The sequence below is a fragment of the Chelon labrosus genome, assembly GCF_963514085.1.
Source record: "Chelon labrosus genome assembly, chromosome: 2".
NCBI lineage: Eukaryota > Metazoa > Chordata > Actinopteri > Mugiliformes > Mugilidae > Chelon > Chelon labrosus.
In genome coordinates this window covers 9,310,349-9,330,226 of record NC_140338.1, presented here as the reverse complement: position 1 = coordinate 9,330,226, position 19,878 = coordinate 9,310,349, and the positions used below count along the sequence as shown (strand labels likewise).

The 19,878-nt window shown below is 44.8% G+C and overlaps 1 protein-coding gene across 1 annotated transcript; it reads left to right on the top strand.

The window, feature by feature from the left end:
• Positions 1-5,493: 5,493 nt before the first annotated feature.
• LOC311507821 (3',5'-cyclic-AMP phosphodiesterase 4C-like) lies at positions 5,494-19,066 on the top strand (the record flags this gene model as incomplete). Its single annotated transcript, XM_084572340.1, has 18 exons — positions 5,494-5,535; positions 6,391-6,525; positions 8,484-8,611; positions 8,689-8,871; positions 8,990-9,029; positions 9,161-9,231; positions 10,330-10,492; positions 10,883-10,976; positions 11,104-11,261; positions 12,928-13,026; positions 13,135-13,299; positions 15,096-15,195; positions 15,283-15,437; positions 16,104-16,226; positions 16,324-16,506; positions 17,289-17,823; positions 17,923-18,201; positions 18,984-19,066. 18 exons carry the CDS (start codon positions 5,494-5,496, stop codon positions 19,064-19,066), a joined length of 2,736 nt encoding a protein of 911 aa, XP_084428466.1.
• Between the last annotated feature and the right edge of the window lie 812 nt (positions 19,067-19,878).

Here is a 19,878-nt window from a genome sequence, read left to right as displayed (position 1 = left end):
TTAGATATCTGGTTAATTCAAATTGTTATTATGTTGTGTAGTTCATTCGTGGCCGATGTGTTTTGTGGGGAATCGAAGTCTTTCCTGGCATTCTTATCCAGTGAATCATACATGCAACACAATGAACCTTTAGAGAAGAGCACATAATTAGTCATACTTCTACCCGCATGATATTAAATCATCTGCATACATGTCAAAATGATAGTAATGTGTAGTTTAAAAAACAAAACAAAAAAACATACAAAATAATAAGTAGTTTTCTGTATTAGGAAAATATTTAAAAGTTTTAACTTCAACTTTTGCTCAGTAAATATGTACTGGTGTTACTTCTCTGTAACAGCAGCTTGAAATATAGACAAATACAATCATCCAAAGAAATATATATAAAAAAAAACAACAACAACTAATAATATATGAAAAGTTTGGTTTTCTGTTTTAAAACGTGCATATCTTTTGTGCTACTGTGGTCAACAGCGCCACCTCACGTCTGTTGGGGGATAGACAGCTCATACAGCACCATCAGAAGCCTGTGTAGTGGAGTAGACATGAATCCTTCCAGGTGACCCTCTTATTTAATTCCTTTTCTCTTTTACGACTGTCCACATGTGGAGTTAAGTGTTTTAAAACATTGCTTTTTGATAGAGGATGGCTGTGCAGACTTTTTTTATTTATTTATTTTTTCATTTAGTGCAGTCGAAATATAAAGATGCGTCATCAAACCCGGTGGTTAAACACGCCGTAAAGATCTGGGTCCAGTTCAGGAAGCGTTTTTGGTCTTCATTGTTTCTCTCCCTTCTCTCCCCCAGCTGCTTCAAATCGTCTCTTTAACCCCTCTCAAGATTTAGCTTTCCACATTTGGCGCAGAAAGGGAATTGTCGGGTTCAAGGACTTGTTTATATCTGACACTTTGCACAGTTAAGTGATACATTTGGCCTTTCAACACCAATAGACTCATCTCTGGTTGACAGAATGCATTCCCTAGACCCCTCTAAACAAGGCTTATTCCAAATCTGTATAACATGATGCTTGACTCTAGATGCCCCCCTCAGCTGGGTTTTTCCATATCAGTGGATGCTTGGGCTAACATACTCAGACTGGTCAACTCATTGTCACTATGAGGCGGCCACTGCCTACTTCAATTCAAAGTAGTGCACAGAGCACATATCTCGAAAGCAAGACTATCTTCCATGTACCCTGTGGTTTGTGCATACTGTGTCAGATGTAATATTGCTGAAGCTTCTCTTATTCATATGTACTGGTCCTGTCCTAGCCTGGTCAAATAAAGGAGGGAAGTCTTTGTCACTTGCTAAGTGTAAAACTGGCGCCAAACCCCTTTGACCGCTTTATTCGGGGTCACGGAAGGACAGGTTTGATTGACCACGGAAAAGGAGCGCAGTTTGGCCTTCGCCTCCCTTCTGGCACGACGAGCTATTCTGCTCGAGTGGTTGGACTCTTCTCCAACCGCCCACACACACGATGGCTGCAAGACATCACGTCCTAAAACTGTAACAAAATTAGATGCTCACTCCAGCGTTCGAATGAGAAATTTAGGCTATGAGTTTTGCAGACATTAGACTGTTTTATTTTATTTAGAGACATATTGGTTGATTGCAAACGTGAGTGACAAATAGTTGCTGTGCTGAAATGCTTTAGTCACGTTTGGGATTATTCAGAAGGAGCTGAATTAATACTGTATAAATATAAATACACTGCGTTGGTGGGACTTTAAGATGTCGGAATTTACTCAGTTGTTTGCTTGATCTGACGATTCACCTTTAAGACAATGAAATGTCTCAGAAGGATAATTATGTCATAGTTTCATGTGTATTTGTGTTTTACAGTCAGTGCTTTTTTTGTTTGTGTTTATCTTTGTAATTGTGGTGCTGTATTTTAAGTTGTGTTTCAGTGCTATACAATAAACCAGGCTCAACCGTTGTTGTTCGGAAACTGTGTTTACTCACTTTCGCACTAGTTTCTTTGAATCCTGACTCATTTTGTATCCTCTCTCTTTCTCTTTTTTACTCTCACTCGCATAATTAATTGCTGTGTTTCTCTCTCTCTCTCTCTCTCTCTCTCTCTCTCTCTCTCTCTCTCTCCCTTCTTCATAATTAATTGTTGGGGTTTGATTTAGTGGCCTGTGCAGGATTTCTTTATTTCTTTATTTATTTTTTTAGAGGCAAAGCTTCTTTGTGCGGTCGCTTTTGTAAATAGGCAACGATCAGCGCAGGTGCCGGGGCCATAAATCAAATCTAGATAATACCTATAAAAGCTGCCGGTGGAATAACGGGATAGATTCACAGCTTTGTGCAGGACTGACCGCGTGTGTGATTATTTGAATGTTGTGTTGTTGGTCAGTTTATGTCGTTGTGCGGCTGTAACGCTAACAATCAGGTGATATGACACAGTCAGAAGTCAGCGTATAGGCTCAGCTTCTAAATGTGCACTGCATCTAAGTGTCTGGCAAAGAAGAGACACTCAGATCCTCTGAAAACAGCTGATTAAATTTTTTTATTTATTTTTTTTTTCAAGCAAAAATCTAAAACAGACCAACCGTCCCAAACTGTCTCTGGTCTGGACAAAACTATTTAAGACGCCCTTCTGGACTCAGGAAATGTATGATGTGCATTTTTTGGAAGCACAATTTCCATATACACTAATCCGGCATAACATTATGACCTCCTAATATTGTGTAGGTCTTCCTTGTGTCTTCGAAACAGTTGAGACTCATCAGAAAATGGACATGGACCTTCTGAGGGTGTCCTGTGGTGTCTGGAAACAGTATGCTGTTAATGGGGGGCCTTTGGGTCCTATGGGTTGAGGGGAGGGGCCTCTGTGGATCATCCCACAGATACTTAATCAGTTTGGGATCTAGTGAATTTGGAGGCCAGGTCAACACCTTGTGCTGTTCTTCATGTTTTTTTTTGAGTTGTTCCTAAACTGTTTTTGTGTGTGCGCCTGTGTGGGGATGGCTGCTACCATCAAGGAGTGTCATTGCTATGGGGTGGGGGTACCTGGTCTGGTCTAGGTGGGTGCTACATGTCTAAGTAACATCCACATGAATGAATGCCAGGTCCACAGGTTTCCCAGCAGAAGAGTTTATTGTCACAAGATGATCAACGTTATTCTATTCTCCTGTCGGTGGTCATAATGTTATGCCTGATTGGTGTATCTATACAGGAGTGGTGGTTCATGATGGAGGTCTTTAAGTGGATAAATGTATAGCACGTCGTTGGAACATGGCAAACAGTAGTGGGAGGGGAGACAAAAAAAAAAAAGGCAGAGGCCTGAATGTTTATTGTGATTTTTATTTTAATGTGTGAGGTGTTCCAATAAATAAAAAAATAAAAAAGGCGCTCTGTGTGTGTGGGTGTGTGCGATGGAGAGGAATGACGCCTGACTGTTGAAGCAGAGGATCGGCGTGTGGCTGCTAATAAAAAAATAGAAAAAGCGTACTGCCAGAAATAAAAGGCAGGGGTACCGACGGAGAGAGAGAGAGAGAGAGGATGGAGACCGTTGTACGGGATTAATGGACACACTGTGCGTCTGTGCGGGAAGAGGAAAGGGAGGGGAGGGGAGATGGGCTTCTCCATGGAGGTTGTGATGCTGGGAGGGGGTTGCTGGGGGAGACCACTGTGGCAGGGGGGAGAGGGAGAGGAGACACAGGGAAGGAGGAGGGAGGGAAGCTGGTGAAGCCGTGGATATTCATGAAAACGCCAAGTGTTTTTCTTTTTTTTCTCTCTCTCTCTCTCTCGCTCTCTTTCTTCCTCTCTCTCCGTCTTTGCCGTGGTGATACACTGCTATGTCTGCAGAAGGGCTGACTGAGGGAGCGGGGAAGACACAGGGAGACAAGTGAAAGCAAAGGCGAAGCTCACCCCCCCCCCATCTTTGCCATTGATCTTCAGGCGATCAAGGTGAGTGTGTTTTTAATTCTCACATCCTGCAGGACTGCCTGTGTTTGCGTGATTGTGTGTGTACATGTGTGTGTCAAGTCTCACACACAGCCTCTTGCAGTGTGTGTGCAGACAAGCATGATGGCAGGGCAGCCTCCATGTATATTAGTGAGAGTGTGGTTTTATAGAAATATATATATAGAGAGAGGGAGAGAGGGAGAGAGGTGTTGGTGTGACAGATTTTGTAACAGAGCAGCAGGCTGGTAGTTTGAGCTGCATGTTGATGCATTGCCGCTTGGTTTTATAAGCTGCTTTATCTGTAGTGGAGGTGGTCTCGGTCGCAGCCAGCGGTGTGTGTATGTGCTCAAACGCCTCATTGTCTGTGCAAATATATGTCACTGTGTCACCGTGCATTTGTTGATTTCTCCACACACACACACACACACCTGTTTATGCCGTGCCGTGAATCTGCTGACTCCGGCGTGGAAGTCCCTCTCGTTAAGGAGGGTGTGTTTCGTAGTGTGACCCCCCCCCCCGGTGGAAGTCGTCGTCTCCGGGCCGGCTCGGTCAGAACCACCTCCGATGCGCTGAAATCCGTCCCGTCCAATGGAATTAGGTCAGCCTGGACCGCTCGGAGTAATTATATAACATCAGAGAGCTTCGGTGTTGCAGTGTCTGCTCGGAATTAGCCACCGGCGTAGGTACGGCTCGGGCAAGGCCACCAAATATTTTTGTCAGGGCTAGTCCATCAACCGAAAGTTTAGAGCTTGGTATCACGGAGATTGATTTCCTCGCTTTTGGCTCCAGTGTTTGAATGAGGGACGAAATATTACGCAAAGTGACGCCCGGCTCGTGATACTACTAACTCTCAATTTGTTTTATCGCAGGGCAGACAAATTCAGCCATGGACCCCAGCAAATCAACCCGGGACTTTTAACGTCCAGACTTCTCAGATGAGGTCATACTCAACGTGTCTTCCCCGAGCAATCTGAGACCGGAGAGAGGTGATGTCAGTTCTTCTACAGTCTCTTTGGATTATGGATTATTAACTTGTGGAGGCTTGCATTCATGTGGGATCAGGTTTACGACTGGGAAACATCATGCAAGCGTTACTCCAAGTTGGAAGACTTTGGGAAAGGGTTTCTTCAGCGGCGGAGTCATGAACTCTGACGGGGATATCCACAGGGCTCATCCGGACAAAGGAGGACAACATGGAGTGACACTTTTTCTTATGCTTCTTTCTTCCACCTTTGGCTTATAAAAAAAAAACAAAAATCAAGATTGAAACAGAGGCCTGGAGCGGTTCTGACGGGCACATAAATGCTCCCTTACTGCTCCGCGCCAGGAGGACGCCCGATTTTAACAGCCTGAGGACAGCGGCGCGGACGGAGCGGCGGGGGCGGGCGAGGCGAGGCGAGGCGAGGCGAGGCGAGGCGAGGCGGTTGGCTGGCTGAGTCAGCTCCGATGGGGGCCGGTTGCGACCCGGTCTGACCCCGGTTTGACCTTGCTGTGACCTCTGACCTCTCCGGTCCTGGCTCTCCACCTGCTCTGCTGCCTGGGTTCCGGAACGCTCCGCCCTGGGGCCCAGAACGAGCCAATCAGGATGAAGAAGAGCCGCAGCGTGCTGTCGGTGACTGGAGAAGAGGTGAGAGGTGGGGGGGATTAATCACATCGGGGGGGGGGGGGGCGATCTGCTAACTATCACCTACCTGTCGGAGCGAGGGGTAGAGACCAGGTGGAGCTGTGGACTGTCAGACTCTTTGTTTATCTCGAGTGCCATACAAAAAAACATGACTTTCACACATATCTCAGCTGCTCTTTGTTCTTGCCGCCCACGTCTGTGCACACACTCAGAGGTCCAAAACGGACAGTTTGTATCCTCCAGCCTCCACTCAGTCACAGTCCTCTATGTAAATGAGCCCCGGCTAAACGAGTGCTCTATGTAAATGAGCTACTTTCCTTCAAAGGTGACGTCTCCGCTGAAGGACATAACAGCATGCATTACACCAGGCCCTCTTTTATCGATTATGCTGAGCAGGGCTCCGTCAGTCTCTGTGTGCGTTTGTGTGCGCGTGTACAATATATGTGTGCGCGCGCGGATGTTAGCATCTTTTCACATCTGGGTCTGAACGACATCAAACGCAGCATGGAAGCAACACGGCACTGTTGCCTAGCAACTGCTACCAACCCCCCCCCCCCCCCCACCCCCACCCACCCCTGTGTTTTGTTGCTACGGTACTGCAGTGCAGATCAGCCTCTAAGAGCTCAGTCTGTAGAGGCCCTATCCCAGACACACAAACGCATGCACCGTGAAACACACACACACTCACATATTTATTAATCGTTCATTGTGGAAATTTAACACATGTGCCAAAAAAATGACTTACAGAAAATCTGCATGTTTTTTTCTACACTGATAGACACAGTGTTCTTGTGTGCAAAAGAAATCCCCCCCCCCGCATCGCTCTCGCCTCACCTGCCCCTCCGTCCTGTCTCGCAGGGAAACGACACAGATATAACAGGTGCTGTGGAGAAGGCGGAGTCGTCTCGCTACAGCCGATCGTACACGTCTGGGGCCACGCTGGGGGCCGAGCTACGCAGAGGGAGGAGCAGAAGACTCTCGCCTAGTCTCCAGGTACCGAAAGCCGGAGCAAGACTGTGCGCTGATGAGCTTGTGGTTCGCGGGGTATGAAGGAGCCGCGGGGCCCTGCATCTGTGACCCATCACTTCGAATTCATTTAGGAGCTTGTGGCGTGTCACAGCAATGTGATCCTGAAGGGCCGTAATTTTTAGCACGCTTTAACCCATTACCTACAAATCATAAACTCCCATTTGCAAAATCATCTAGAGTTATTTATTTAATTATACTTTACACCTAATTTGAATAAAAGGAAAAATGACATTTCTTTTTCAAATCAGTCTGTGCCTAAAATATTGAAACACTGAGGAAAACATATGCACATTTAATGGTCAATGCAAAATACACGATTATACATGATCAGGCATAACATTATGACCACCTGCCTAATATTGTGTTGTGCCTCCAAAACAGTTGTGACTCATCAGAGAATGGACATGGACCTGTGGTGTCTGGCAACAGGATGTTGTTAGTGGGGGCCTTTGGGTCCTATGGGAGGAGAGGGGCCTCTGTGGATCATCCCACAGATACTTGATCAGTTTGGGATCTAGTGAATTTGGAGGTCAGGTCAACACCTTGTGCTGTTCTTCATGTTTTTTGTTTTTTTTTAGTTTTTCCCTAAAGCGTTTTTGTGTGTGTGTCTGTGTCAGGCTGCATCCTGCTGGGGATGGCTGCTGCCATCAAGGAGTGTAATTGCTATGGGGTGGGGGTGTCTGGTCGGGTCTAGGTGGGTGCTACATGTCTAAGTAACATCCACATGAATGAATGCCAGGTCCAGAAGTTTCCCAGCAGAACACTGAATTGTCACAAGATGGTCAATGTTATTTACATCTCCTGTCACTCCTGGCGACTCGAGAGCGTCTCCTCCTACGGGGTCTCCCGGTCGGACGATGCGAACGGAGGTCTGCCGTCCACCTGTAGAGAGACCCGATGGGTGCAGGCATAGACCCCACGGCGCCTGCAGAGTCTCCACATCCATCGGGTGTCTCAGTCGATGGACAGCTGATCTATTGTCGCTTTGTCCAGCTGCAGAGACCCGGACCCCTCCATACAATCGTTGGGATGTTGGATTCTGTCAGATGACTGTCAGAGGACCTCTATTTAAAACCTCGGTTCCTCTGTGGACACACGACATGATGACATCATGATGATCCCATTTACCAATGGGAGGAAGTGGAGTCCATTTTTCTATACAGTCTACGGGTGTTACTGTAACCTTACACATACTGAAGTAAAGTGTTGTTTGTTTAATTAGGAAAGTCTGAACTGTCTTGGGCGACCGTCTCACGTAACTCTTCCCTCGTGGTGTCGAGCAACAAGATGTTGTTAGTGGGGGCCTTTGGGTCCCATGTGTTGAGGGGAGGGGCCTCTGTGGATCATCCCACAGATACGTGATCAGTTTGGGATCTAGTGAATTTGGAGGCCAGGTCAACACCTTGTACTGTTTTGTGTTAGCAGAAGATTGTATTGTCACAAGATGGTCAGTGTTACTTACTTCTCCTCTCAGTGGTTTTAATGTTGTGGCTGATTGGTGTAGAGTACCTCCAAATACAAATAAATGCTGATGATGCAGTTTGCTTAGGTGGGTAGGTAAATAGGTTTGTTATCATGTTTACCACAGCAACTTTATTAAGTGTCAATATGGTGACATTTTGGTTAAAGCTTGTTCTGCTGCCCCCAAGTGGACAGAAAGAAAACTTATACTCCTTTAAGTCTATCAAACATCTCCTAATTGTTGTATTTTACTGTGTGTGACGATAGAAACCAAAACAATACATGTGAAAATGTTATAGTCTCATAAAGTTATTCATCAGATCTCAATAGCAAACATCTGTCTGGGGTGGCCAGTAGAAGTAGAGTGGTATTTTTAATTACTTATTAATTACCTTAAACCAGACGACAACAACCGGGGTTCACTCTCTTCCTTGTCCAAACCCTACCTTCTACCTCATCAGGTGCCCTGCTGGCTCCGCCCTCGAGATCGCACCCGGTCACCAGAGGTCCTGAGCAATGTGTCACGTCCCACAACCCTTCCCCTCCGCATCCCGCCTCGCATCTCCATCACACAAGCTGACTCCGACAGGTTTGCGTACAACTTTTTGAAACTGCTGCTTTCACCTTGCAGGATGTTTGTTTCTAATCGCCGTTCTCGCGTTCCAGCTACGAAGCAGAGAATGGAGTGTCCCCAGGTCACACCCCTCTGGGCTCCCAGAGTCCAAGCCTCACCCTACACACCTCCTTCCCCCAGGGCCAGAGGAGAGAGTCCTTCCTCTACCGCTCCGACTCGGACTACGACATGTCGCCCAAGACCGTCTCACGTAACTCTTCCCTCGTTAGCGAAGGGTACGATTAAAAAAGCCAAAGATTATCAAATTGTATCCGTATGTTTATAATCACAAGTAATCTATCAAGGTACTAATTCTTCTCTGCCTCTTTTCAAACCACCCCTCCCTTCTACTAGACACACAGCAGAGGACTTTATCGTCACACCTTTTGCTCAAGTGAGTTTGACTTTCCTAACTGCTTGTATCCCTAATAGTTTCCCCAATTTTAACTTTTACTTGAAATAGGTACAAAGGACTGAAAACACTATGAGGGGCTCACTTGTCGTTGTTCTGTGTATATAATTTAGGTGCTGGCCAGTCTGAGATCAGTACGGAGCAACTTCACTATCCTCGCCAACGTCTCCACGCCAACAGTCAAGTCAGTGCCACCTACTCAGACATCTACAGTTTTGCTCTTATACATTAGTTCAGACTTTCCTAATTAAACAAACAACACTTTACTTCAGTATGTGTGAGGTTACAGTAACACCCACAGACTGTAGAGAAAAATGGACTCCACTTCCTCCCATTGGTAAATTGTATCTTGGGGACACGGCTGGCGCCATCTTGCGAGTCTGAGTCTGAGTTTGGTTAATACAATCCTCTGCTCTACCTCCACCAGTTACAAAGAAATGTCTTATGGCTTATACATTGCACATTAGATTTTTTAAAGCAATCACCCGTTATGGATTCAGTCTTTGCTAATGCTAACTACCGACTGCCGACTTTTTCCCCCCTGAGCTTACCTTGGAGTGTTGTTTTAGTTCGCTAGTTAAAAAGTTTATCTTTCTGAAAACAAATGCAAAGATTCATCAGATCCTTGAGGTCGGTTGGCACAGTTTACAGCACAGCTACTCATTCAGAAGGTTTCAGACGGACAGAAAAGACCACGAGTGGTGGTCATTGGCAACTGTCAATCATCATAATGTCATGTTGTGTTTCTATAGAGTCAAATAACTAAGTAAAACAAATCTTGAACAATCGATGTAATTTCAAATGGACACTAGATCATACATCAGCATTATATTAACCACCTAAAATGACAGAAACCATCTTTGACAATTATTTATTTGACGTGTAGCTTTAGTTTAGTTTAGTTTAGTTTAGTTTAGTTTAGTTTAGTTTAGTTTAGTCCAAGTCCCATCCACTAACATGGAGGAGGTGGAGCTTATGATCTATACTGCAGCCAGACACCAGGGGGAGCTCTACTTGCTTTGGCTTCACTTTTAAGGAGCTGTCATGGCGTCCACTTTTCTTACAGTCTCTGGTACCACCACTGAACATAAACACTTTTGCACGCATTTTGTTTTTACAGTCACATCATTTGTTAACACAGTTATCTGCTGAAATAGTCACACAGTACTTGTGTACTGGTCTTAACTTTGTAGCACTACTTACATTACACTTACATTCAGTTTGTTACGCTCTTAACTTCCTAATTTTCCTGCCAGTCTAATTACCTTGCTTGTGTCTGTAGGAGGTCTCCTCTAGGTGGAGGCTGCATCAGTCCCAGGGCGACGCTGTCAGACCAGCAGTACCAGCAGCTCGCTCTGGACACGCTGGAGGAGCTGGACTGGTGCTTGGACCAGCTGGAGACCATCCAGACACACCGCTCCGTCAGCGAAATGGCCTCCACCAAGGTATGAAACCGTCACTGAAACAAAGACTAGGTTTTAAATGCAGTACATGATACAGTTTTATGCATTTTTACCTAGTATCAGTTTGCCTCTATTATTTGTGATGTTAAATATAATCATTCAACTGTAAATTAAATATTTATCAAGTGCTACAATAAGTTAAAAAAAAAGAAATATTGCCCAATGTGTACAGCACAAACAAGTTGTCAAATGTCACTATGAAAATATTTTAGTGTGTTAATTGTCATTTTACTGCAAAATTAAAATTCTAAACATACTTATTAGCCTTAAATCCAAAAAGACTTCTGTTTTGAATATTACCAACAAATAATGAGAGAATCAGCATCGGTTCAACCCATCCTGTGTCTTTGTTTTGTTCTCATTCTGCCACAGTTTAAGAGGATGCTGAACAGAGAGCTGTCCCACCTGTCTGAGATGAGTCGCTCTGGAAACCAGGTGTCCGAATACATCTCCAGCACCTTCCTCGGTGAGCGGGACCAGAATCTGATTTCTGCCCACATCACATTTATGGCCTTTGCCAAACAGAAACAATAAATCCTCTCATATATATGTGTGTGTGTGTGTTTCCCCCCCCTCCCCCCATGAATCTGCAGACAAGCAGAACGAGGTGGAAATCCCGTCTCCGACTCTGAAAGACAAGCCGATGAGTCACATCAGCGGCGTGAGGAAACTGTCTCACAGCTCCAGCCTCTCCAGCGCTTCGATGCCTCGCTTCGGCGTCAACACCGACCACGAGGATGAGCTTGCCAAGGTGTTGTTTTCTGTCCGGGTTGCTCTGACTCGTGTGTGAAATAAGTTACACAAATCAATTCTTGCTCAGAGATAACCCAGCACACATTTCATGCCTGAACATAAGATCACTTTTAGGACTTTCTGGATACTTGTGAGTAGTTTTAATCAGATTTTGGCATAGCTGCTCCTCCTAGCAGTGTTTTATGGCGGTTTTTGTCGAGGCTGAGGCTATTTCAGTGTTATATTGAGACTATATTGAGACTGTAACTTCTATCTACAGTCTGTAGCGTCAGATGTTTTGGAAAGAGGACAGTTTTCATGGAGATCATCTTTGTGGCTCTACATCTTCATGCTGCAGTGCAGAAATCAAATGAAAGTATTCTAGACGTTTATTCTCGGCATGAAGATTGAACGTATCTGTCAATTTGTGATTGACAGATTTTTCTAAATAAACCTGACGTCAGCGACATAAGTCTTGAAAGGCGGATGCACCGGAAGCTAAGCTAATACTAGGGATGGGCAATATGATTTTTAAATTTGATTTGGTTTTTATTGATTTTGCTGCTCTAGGGTTACTCCTACAAGACTGTAAGCACTCTCACGTTCATGTTCTCTGCTTATGGAGTTCTGTTTCTCCGCTTGTCTCTGTCCTCCTGTCTCCTGGATCTAAGTCCAGTCTTCACTCTCCTTTTAGCTTTGCTTTCTTCTCCACACAACCAGACTTTTTGTATGATGATGTAAGTTTAGTACTAGTTGAACATCTTAAGCAGAAAAACCTCGTCATCAGCAAAAAGAACTTTAATTCAAACAAAATAAATCCCTTCCTTCTGTCCTTTCTTCCTTCCTCCTATTCTTCCTTCCTTCCTCCATTCCTTCTGTCCTTCCTTCCTTCCTCTCAACCTCCCTCCAGTAATTCCTTCCATCCTTCTTTCCTTCCTTCCTTCCTCCTATTCTTCCTTCCTTCCTTCCTTCCTCTCAACCTACCTCCAGTAATTCCTTCCTTCCTTCCTCTCTCCCTCTCTCCCTCCCATTATTCCTTCCTTCCTTCCTCTCAACCTCCCTCCCTCCCTCCCCTAAGTTCAGTGACTTGTTGCTGACTTTCTTTGCCATTTGCTGCAAAAACTGTTCGCATGCAGTCTGAAAGCAGCTGAAACGAGACTTACGAGACAAAAAAAAAAGCATTAGAAAGCTGAGTGTGAGCCATACGACGACAAATCGTCATCTCCACTTGTCTTTCTTCTCGACTTGGCTCTACTTAAACATCAGTTAAAGACTTTGGACATGTTCACCACAGTGGGGACTGATGGACTGATTTTCTGTTTGTGTGGGCATATGAGGTTGTAAAGATTTTTGGACTTTTAACACAAGTAGGTTAAGTTCTAAAAGAGATCCATTTTTTTTTGTTGTTGTTGTTGTTTCTGCTGGGGATGGCTGCTGCCATTAAGGAGTGTCATTGCTATGGGGTGGGGGTGCCTGGTCTGGTCTAGGTGGGTGCTACATGTCTAAGTAACATCCAGGTCCAAACGTTTCCCAGCAGAACATTGAATTGTCACAAGATGGTCAATGTTATTAACTTCTCCTGTCAGTGGTTTTAATGTTGTGGCTGATCTGTATGTCTGTTTCCGCTTGTTTTCCCGACTCATCAGTTCATATTTTTCTTTTCTCTGTGTGTGGTGTGTAACCAGGAGCTGGAGGACCTGGACAAGTGGAGTTTTAACATATTCAGAGTAGCTGAATTCTCCAACAACAGACCTCTGAGCTGCGTCATGTACACCATCTTCCAGGTAACCAGAGAGACCGAATGTGTCGTCCTCACCCGACGTGTTTGTGTCTCTCGCTCATGTACACCATGTACTCCCGCCTGTGAAAGTTCTGACTCCTCTCCTCCTCAGGAGCGAGAGCTGCTGAAGACATTTCGTATCCCGGTGGACACCTTTGTCACTTACGTGATGACCCTGGAGGACCATTACCATGGAAACGTAGCGTACCACAACAGCCTCCATGCTGCCGACGTCACCCAGTCCACTCACATCCTCCTCTCCACACCTGCCCTCGATGTGGGTCATAGTGAACGCACCCACATAATCTGATGTTAATTTTTAGGGTCCCACATTAGCAGACAAGATGTAAATAAATAAATAAATAAATAAATAAAAGCTGGAGTGAACACAAAATCTAAATTAAGAGACACTAGTCATCATCTCAACCTAAGCCTTTAAGTACTTTTAATTTTAGCCTGATGTAACACTGAAAACTGATGCTGATTTAACCCATTTAAGACAGCTGTAATACTCTTAAGCCCATGTAGCATAATAACCTATAAATAATGACAACTCCAGATTTTCTACAAGTACAAGTACATTGTAAGAACATTTACATTTAATGAGTTATCCTTTAACAAAGCATTTTATTAACAACAACGACATTTCGTAAGACAAAAAAGGTGCAATTTCAGCACGTTGCTCTCATCTACACTTTCGTTGCGAAAAACTCTGACCCCTAGTGGACATATTAGGAATAGCAGCTAGTTTTACTGAAAAATTGCATTTTATTTTATTTATTTATGTAGTTTTCGCACTTGGAAAATTTTATCCTGCACACCAGATTGGATCCTCTAGCCCTGACGCATCTGTTCTAGGGTTTCTGCCACTCTGATATGCATAATAAGTTGTTTAAATTCAGTTTTGTAAAATGGAAGCAAGTAAGTAAACTCTCTCTGATCCAGCACAATTCGCGCTATATTAATGCTATGTTCTTTGAATATGCTATGTCCTTGTTTTCCTCAAACCTGCTGCCCAACCCTTAAAAGTTAAATTTATGATTCTTCTTATATTAAGAATACAGTTTAACGCCTGTTTGATTATTAAATTGTGAAAGTGTAGGAATTAATTAACATTTATGACGTATGATTTTCAGTACTTTTCAGTAGTGTGATGCATAACAGTGAGACAGAAGACGTGATCACATTTAATAGTTGTTAAACTTAAAGGAGAACTACTGTTTTTTACAACCTGGACCTAATTTGTGGCATAAAATAAGATCGTTTACTCACCTATATATTTGCACTCGTTCAGGAGATAATTAGATCAGCGTATATAGCGGGAGTCACAGGGCACCGTGACGAGAATATTTTGTTATGATACGCTAGTGCTAATGACGTCGTCCAGGTCAGAAGACATCATCCGGGGTCTGTAGGTCAGTCTACAGACCCCGGATGATGATGACAGCTAACTCCGGACTCAACGGGGAATAGCACTAGCATATCATAACAAAATATTGGCGTAATGAACGTGTTTTGCGGCAGATAATGTGTTGTTTAGAGGCTGCGCTTCGGGGTCCTGTGATCTAATTATCTCCTGAACGAGTGCAAATGACACAAAAGTTATATGGGTGAGTAAACGATCGTATTTTATGCCAGAAATAAGGTCCAGGTTGTAAAAAACAGCAGTTCCCCTTTAATATAATCAGTTATTGATCACACAAATGTTGGACTTTTCAAACTTTCCAAACAAAAGATTAAAGATTAAAACAAAATGCACAGATTCAGTCCAGCAGAAACTAATCAGCACATAACCACTGACACACAATTATTCTAATAGAAGTTTTTGAGAGGAAGCAGTTCTGCAGTAAAAGTGTCACTGTGCGTTTGTTAAATGACAGCGTTCACAAACATTTAAATTTCACTTCATGCCCCTTGTATTATTCATAACTGGGACAGATATGGATGCACAAGAAAACCTTAACAGTCTGACCTCTTGTGACAGAGACAGAGCAGAAAGCCATGCGATAATAAAAAGTGATGATTTTAATAAGTTCTAGTGGCATTCAACTATTTCCTGGGTTCTTCCATCAGGCCGCCTTCACCGACCTGGAGATCCTCGCCTCCCTGTTCGCTGCTGCCATCCACGATGTAGACCACCCCGGCGTTTCCAATCAGTTCCTCATCAACACCAGTGAGTACACACACAAACACACACAAACACTGTAACACATGCCTCTGTATTCACTACCCCCCTCCCTCCTTCCCTCTGTGTGTCCAGACTCAGAGTTGGCCCTCATGTACAACGATGAGTCGGTGTTGGAGAACCACCACCTCGCCGTGGGCTTCAAGCTCCTCCACCAGGAGAACTGTGACATCTTCCAGAACCTCACCAAGAGGCAGCGGCAGAGTCTTCGCAAGCTGGTCATCGACATGGTCAGGAGATTTGACACAAACTCAGTTTAACTGCAGACAAACACACCGGTCTCAATGGAATTACTTTTTGTGGAAAAGCTTAAGAAATATAATTTATCAGTTAATTTATTTACTTATACAGGTTTGATTCTGCTCTTATGTCATTCCCAAGGTATTTAGGTTGATATAGGATGTGATTCTTGCTCTTTATTGTTATTGGCAGTTTTAAAAACTATACAGATTGGCTTTGTTTCCTCCTGATTTAGTGAAATATCTATTTAAGATGTAAGTTTAGCGCTTGCCGAACATCTTGAGCAGAAAACCTTAGTCATCAGCAGAAAGAACTTTAATTAAAGCAAAATAAATCAAGAACGAATAGGTGTTGAAAAGCTTTTTCACCTTTCTATTCAACATCACAGAGAGAGTCTACAATAATACACTGATCTGGTTTCCAGTGGATTTATTTGCGTCACGACTGAATGTCCTCCAAAGACCATTTAAAACATTGGTGTTTTGAAGAAAAGATCTCATCTACAAAACAGTAGAAGTGTCTTTGTTTCTTCTCAGACTCTTTGTCTGAACACAGAATCCACAAGTTTAAAAAAAAAAAAAAACAGACCATTCAGAGAGAAGTTTGGATCAGTTGCACTTCTTTTTCTAGCTTTGTCTTTCTGTCTCTGTCTGCAGGTGTTGGCCACAGACATGTCCAAACACATGACTCTGCTGGCAGATTTGAAGACGATGGTGGAGACGAAGAAGGTGACGAGTTCTGGCGTCTTGCTCCTGGACCATTATACAGAGCGGATACAGGTAACGGATCACCGGGCGTACAGAGACACAATGAGACATCAGGGACGTCAGGGTGCAATGTTCCTTCATGTTCCTTCATGTTCCTTCATGTGTGTAGGTGCTGAAGAACATGGTGCACTGTGCAGACCTGAGCAACCCCACCAAACCCTTACCGCTGTACCGACAGTGGACGGAGAGGATCATGGAGGAGTTCTTCAGACAGGGGGACAAGGAACGAGAGAGAGGGATGGAGATCAGCGCCATGTGTGACAAACACACAGCGTCTGTGGAGAAGAGTCAGGTGATGACCCACGTCTGTGTCTGAACCACAGAGTCATGGTTAAAGGATTGTCTCATTTTAGTTAGTAGTTACAACTCAGTCCTTCCTTCCTCAAGTAATTCCTCCCTCCCTCCCTCCCTTCCTTCCTTCCTTTTTACCTTTCTCCCTTCCTCCCTTCTTTCCAGTCCCTTTTTCCTTCCTCTCCCCCTCCCACTCTTCCTTCCTTCCTTCCTCCCTCCCTTCGTTCTTTCTTTCCTTCCTCATATTTTCTTGCTTCCTCCTTTCCTTCCTTCCTTTCTCTCTCTTCCTCCCTCCCTTTATTCCTTGCTTCCTCTCTCCCTCCATCCCTTCCTCCCGCCCTTCCTTTCTTCATTCCTCCCCCCTTCCTTCCTCTCAACCTCGCTCCCTCCCTCCCTCCAGTAATTCCTTCTTTCCTTCCATCCTCCCTGTCTCCCTCCCTTACCTCCTTCCTTCCTTCGTTCTTTCTTTCCTTCTTCCTTCCTCCTATTCTTTCTTCCTTCCTTCTTTTCTTCCATCCTTCCTCTCTACCTCCCTCCCTCCCGACCTCCCTCCAGTAGTTCCATCCTTTCTCCCTTCCTTCCTTCCCTCCTTCCTTCCTTGTTACCTTTCTCCCAGTGTAAACATTTTCCCTTCCTTACTGTAGTCTGGATCCATCTGTAGAACATTGAATGGTCAACGTTATCTACTTCGCCTGTCAGTGGTTTTAATGTTGTGGCTGATCAGTGTAGAATGCAGTCATGAAAATAAAAATGTTAAACTGTTCTTGTTCTTGTTTTTTCTAGGTGGGTTTCATCGACTACATCGTTCACCCGCTGTGGGAGACGTGGGCCGACCTGGTGCACCCGGACGCCCAGGAGCTGCTGGACACGCTGGAGGAGAACAGGGAGTGGTACCTGAACACCATGCCCCAGTCCCCCTCGCCTCCCCCGGACAGACACCTCCAGCACGACCGCTTCCAGTTCGAACTCACCCTGGAGGACCTGGAGCACAACAACCACAACCACATCGACCTGAGGAACAGCAGCGGGAGGAGAGACGCGTGCGACGACGACGACGACGACGTGGACGGCGTGTGGGACATCCGGGCCGAGCTGAACGGAGAGGAGCAGAACCACGTGGAAACTGAGAGGGAGGACGAGGAGAACCACAACAGTGAACAGAACGGAGTCCAGGAGGAAGAGGAGGAGGGTGGAGAAAAGGAAGAGGAGGAGGAGGAGGAGGAGCAACAAGTCGAAGAAGAAACAGAAACTGTGAATGATGCGGCTCAAGATGAGACAAAGGTTGAGGAGGACGATCAAAATCAGGAAGGAGAAGAGGGTGAGGAGGGAGAGGAAAAGGATGAAGGAGAGGGAGGAGATGAGGAGGAGGAGCAGGAAGGAAATGTGGAAGAGGAAGTAGAAGAGGGTGAGGGTGAAGCGGAGGGAGGGGCGGAGGAGAACGAGGAAGCAAAGGAGGAAGATGTAGAAGAAGATGAGGGCGATGCAGGAGAGAAAGTAGAAGAAGAGGAGGAGGAGGAGGCAGAAATGGAGGATAAGGCTGAGGAGGAGAAAGAGGAAGAGGAGGAGGAGGCAGAAATGGAGGATAAGACTGAGGAGAAAGAGGAAGAGGAGGAGGAGGCAGAAATGGAGGATAAGACTGAGGAGGAGAAAGAGGAAGAGGAGGAGGCAGAAAACGAGGAGAATGGGGAAGAGGAAGGTGAGTTAGGAGAAGAAGAGCAGGAGGAGGCGGCGCCAGAGGAGGACGAGGAGGAGGAAGAAGCAAAAGAGGACGAGGAGAGTTAGTCTTGGCGTAAAACCACGAACAAACAGGGTCAGCGAGGGGAAGGTTGAGGAGGAACGCAGCAGGAGGCGGTGAGGAGGAGCATCGAGGGCTGATTCTCTCCAGATCGTTACGCCCGACTGGAGGCGTCTTAAGAATCTCACCGAGGGACATTTAAGACCAACAGTACAGCACTGGACACAAAAACTAAAACCTCTCCAGATCTTCCTGATCAGCCGGTAGTGACAGACAAAGAGTCTCCTTCACCTGGTGTCTGTACATCCATCACTGCCGTTAAAGGGGCGGGGGGGGGGGGGGGGGGGGGGACGAGCCGGGGCCATGAGAACGAACAACAATAAAAAAGAGGGGGGAGATATATGAACCCGTTTTATCAAGTTTTTGTAGCTCCTGAACATCTGAAGAAAAAACAAACAAAAAAAAAAAAAATCACCTGAAATACGTACATGCAAATAAGTGCGTGCCTGTTCTCCCGTTCTTATAGACACGTCGTCTCTCGGTCGCCGTCTCCGTCTTGTTGATGACACAGTGACAATAATCTCAAGAGCAACTGTTAAAAAGAATGTCAGCCCTCTCTGTTTGTCAGAAAAGATGAGAAAAAAATGCAAAAAAAACAACAAACAAAAACAAGTCTGGGAAGTGTAGTCTGTCGTCTTGTATTTACTACAAATAAAAAACAACCTTTCCTCCTTCGTGAACAGGACGCTCCTCCTCTGGGCTCCGGTCTCAGAACAGTTTAACCTCCTCACATACTAACCTTAAAGCCACAATGCTGGATTTCTGAAACCCACTTCTGAATAACACCGGGACTGTTTTTCTCACAGAGGCTGATCTATTGTACGTGTGTTCGATGTCAGTCCATGTTTAAAACCAATAAATGAATAAGTAGAAATAAAACAACAGCCAGTATTCTCATCTCACCGCGAGAGGTTCACCTGAATCGTGCCAAACTGTCCCACGACCAGCACTGAGCAATTCAGCCTCCGCACCCAGGGGTGCAGGGTGTTAGGGGGTCGAGTGGGTTGTTGGGGAAGGGGTGGGGTGGGGTTGGGGGTGGGGGGGGCTACTCGTCAAGAAGCAATGAAACAGTGGGACCAGGCCAGCGGGTGTGATGGTCTTCCACAAATCCCATTCTTTTGTTTTCGTTCGGTTTTTGTAAAGATTGTATTTGGCACTTTATCTAACACCCCTGTTACATATCTGTACATAATAAACCTGTATTTTAATCTGCTGATGTCATATAATAAATACGATGAATGAATCAGTGAATAAATTATGTTTTTAATGGCGGGGGAGCTTCACAAAGGTTTTATTTTAGCACAGGGACAGCCGGGAACAATCAGCGGCCAACGACTTGGATTATCCATTTATTGATTTTTCCACTTTTAAATTTAAGTTTTTATTGTCAGTTTTCGTCTAATATCAATAAAGGTTCATAAACTGGAACAAAGCAAGTACTATAGGGTCTAGGAAACTGCACTTTTATTCATTTTCCTACGTTTTAAAACTTTAAAAAAACAATAGATTACTAGACAGTTGTTAATTTTACCTTACTAGTTGCCATGGTACTGTAAAAAGTAATTTATTTCAGACACT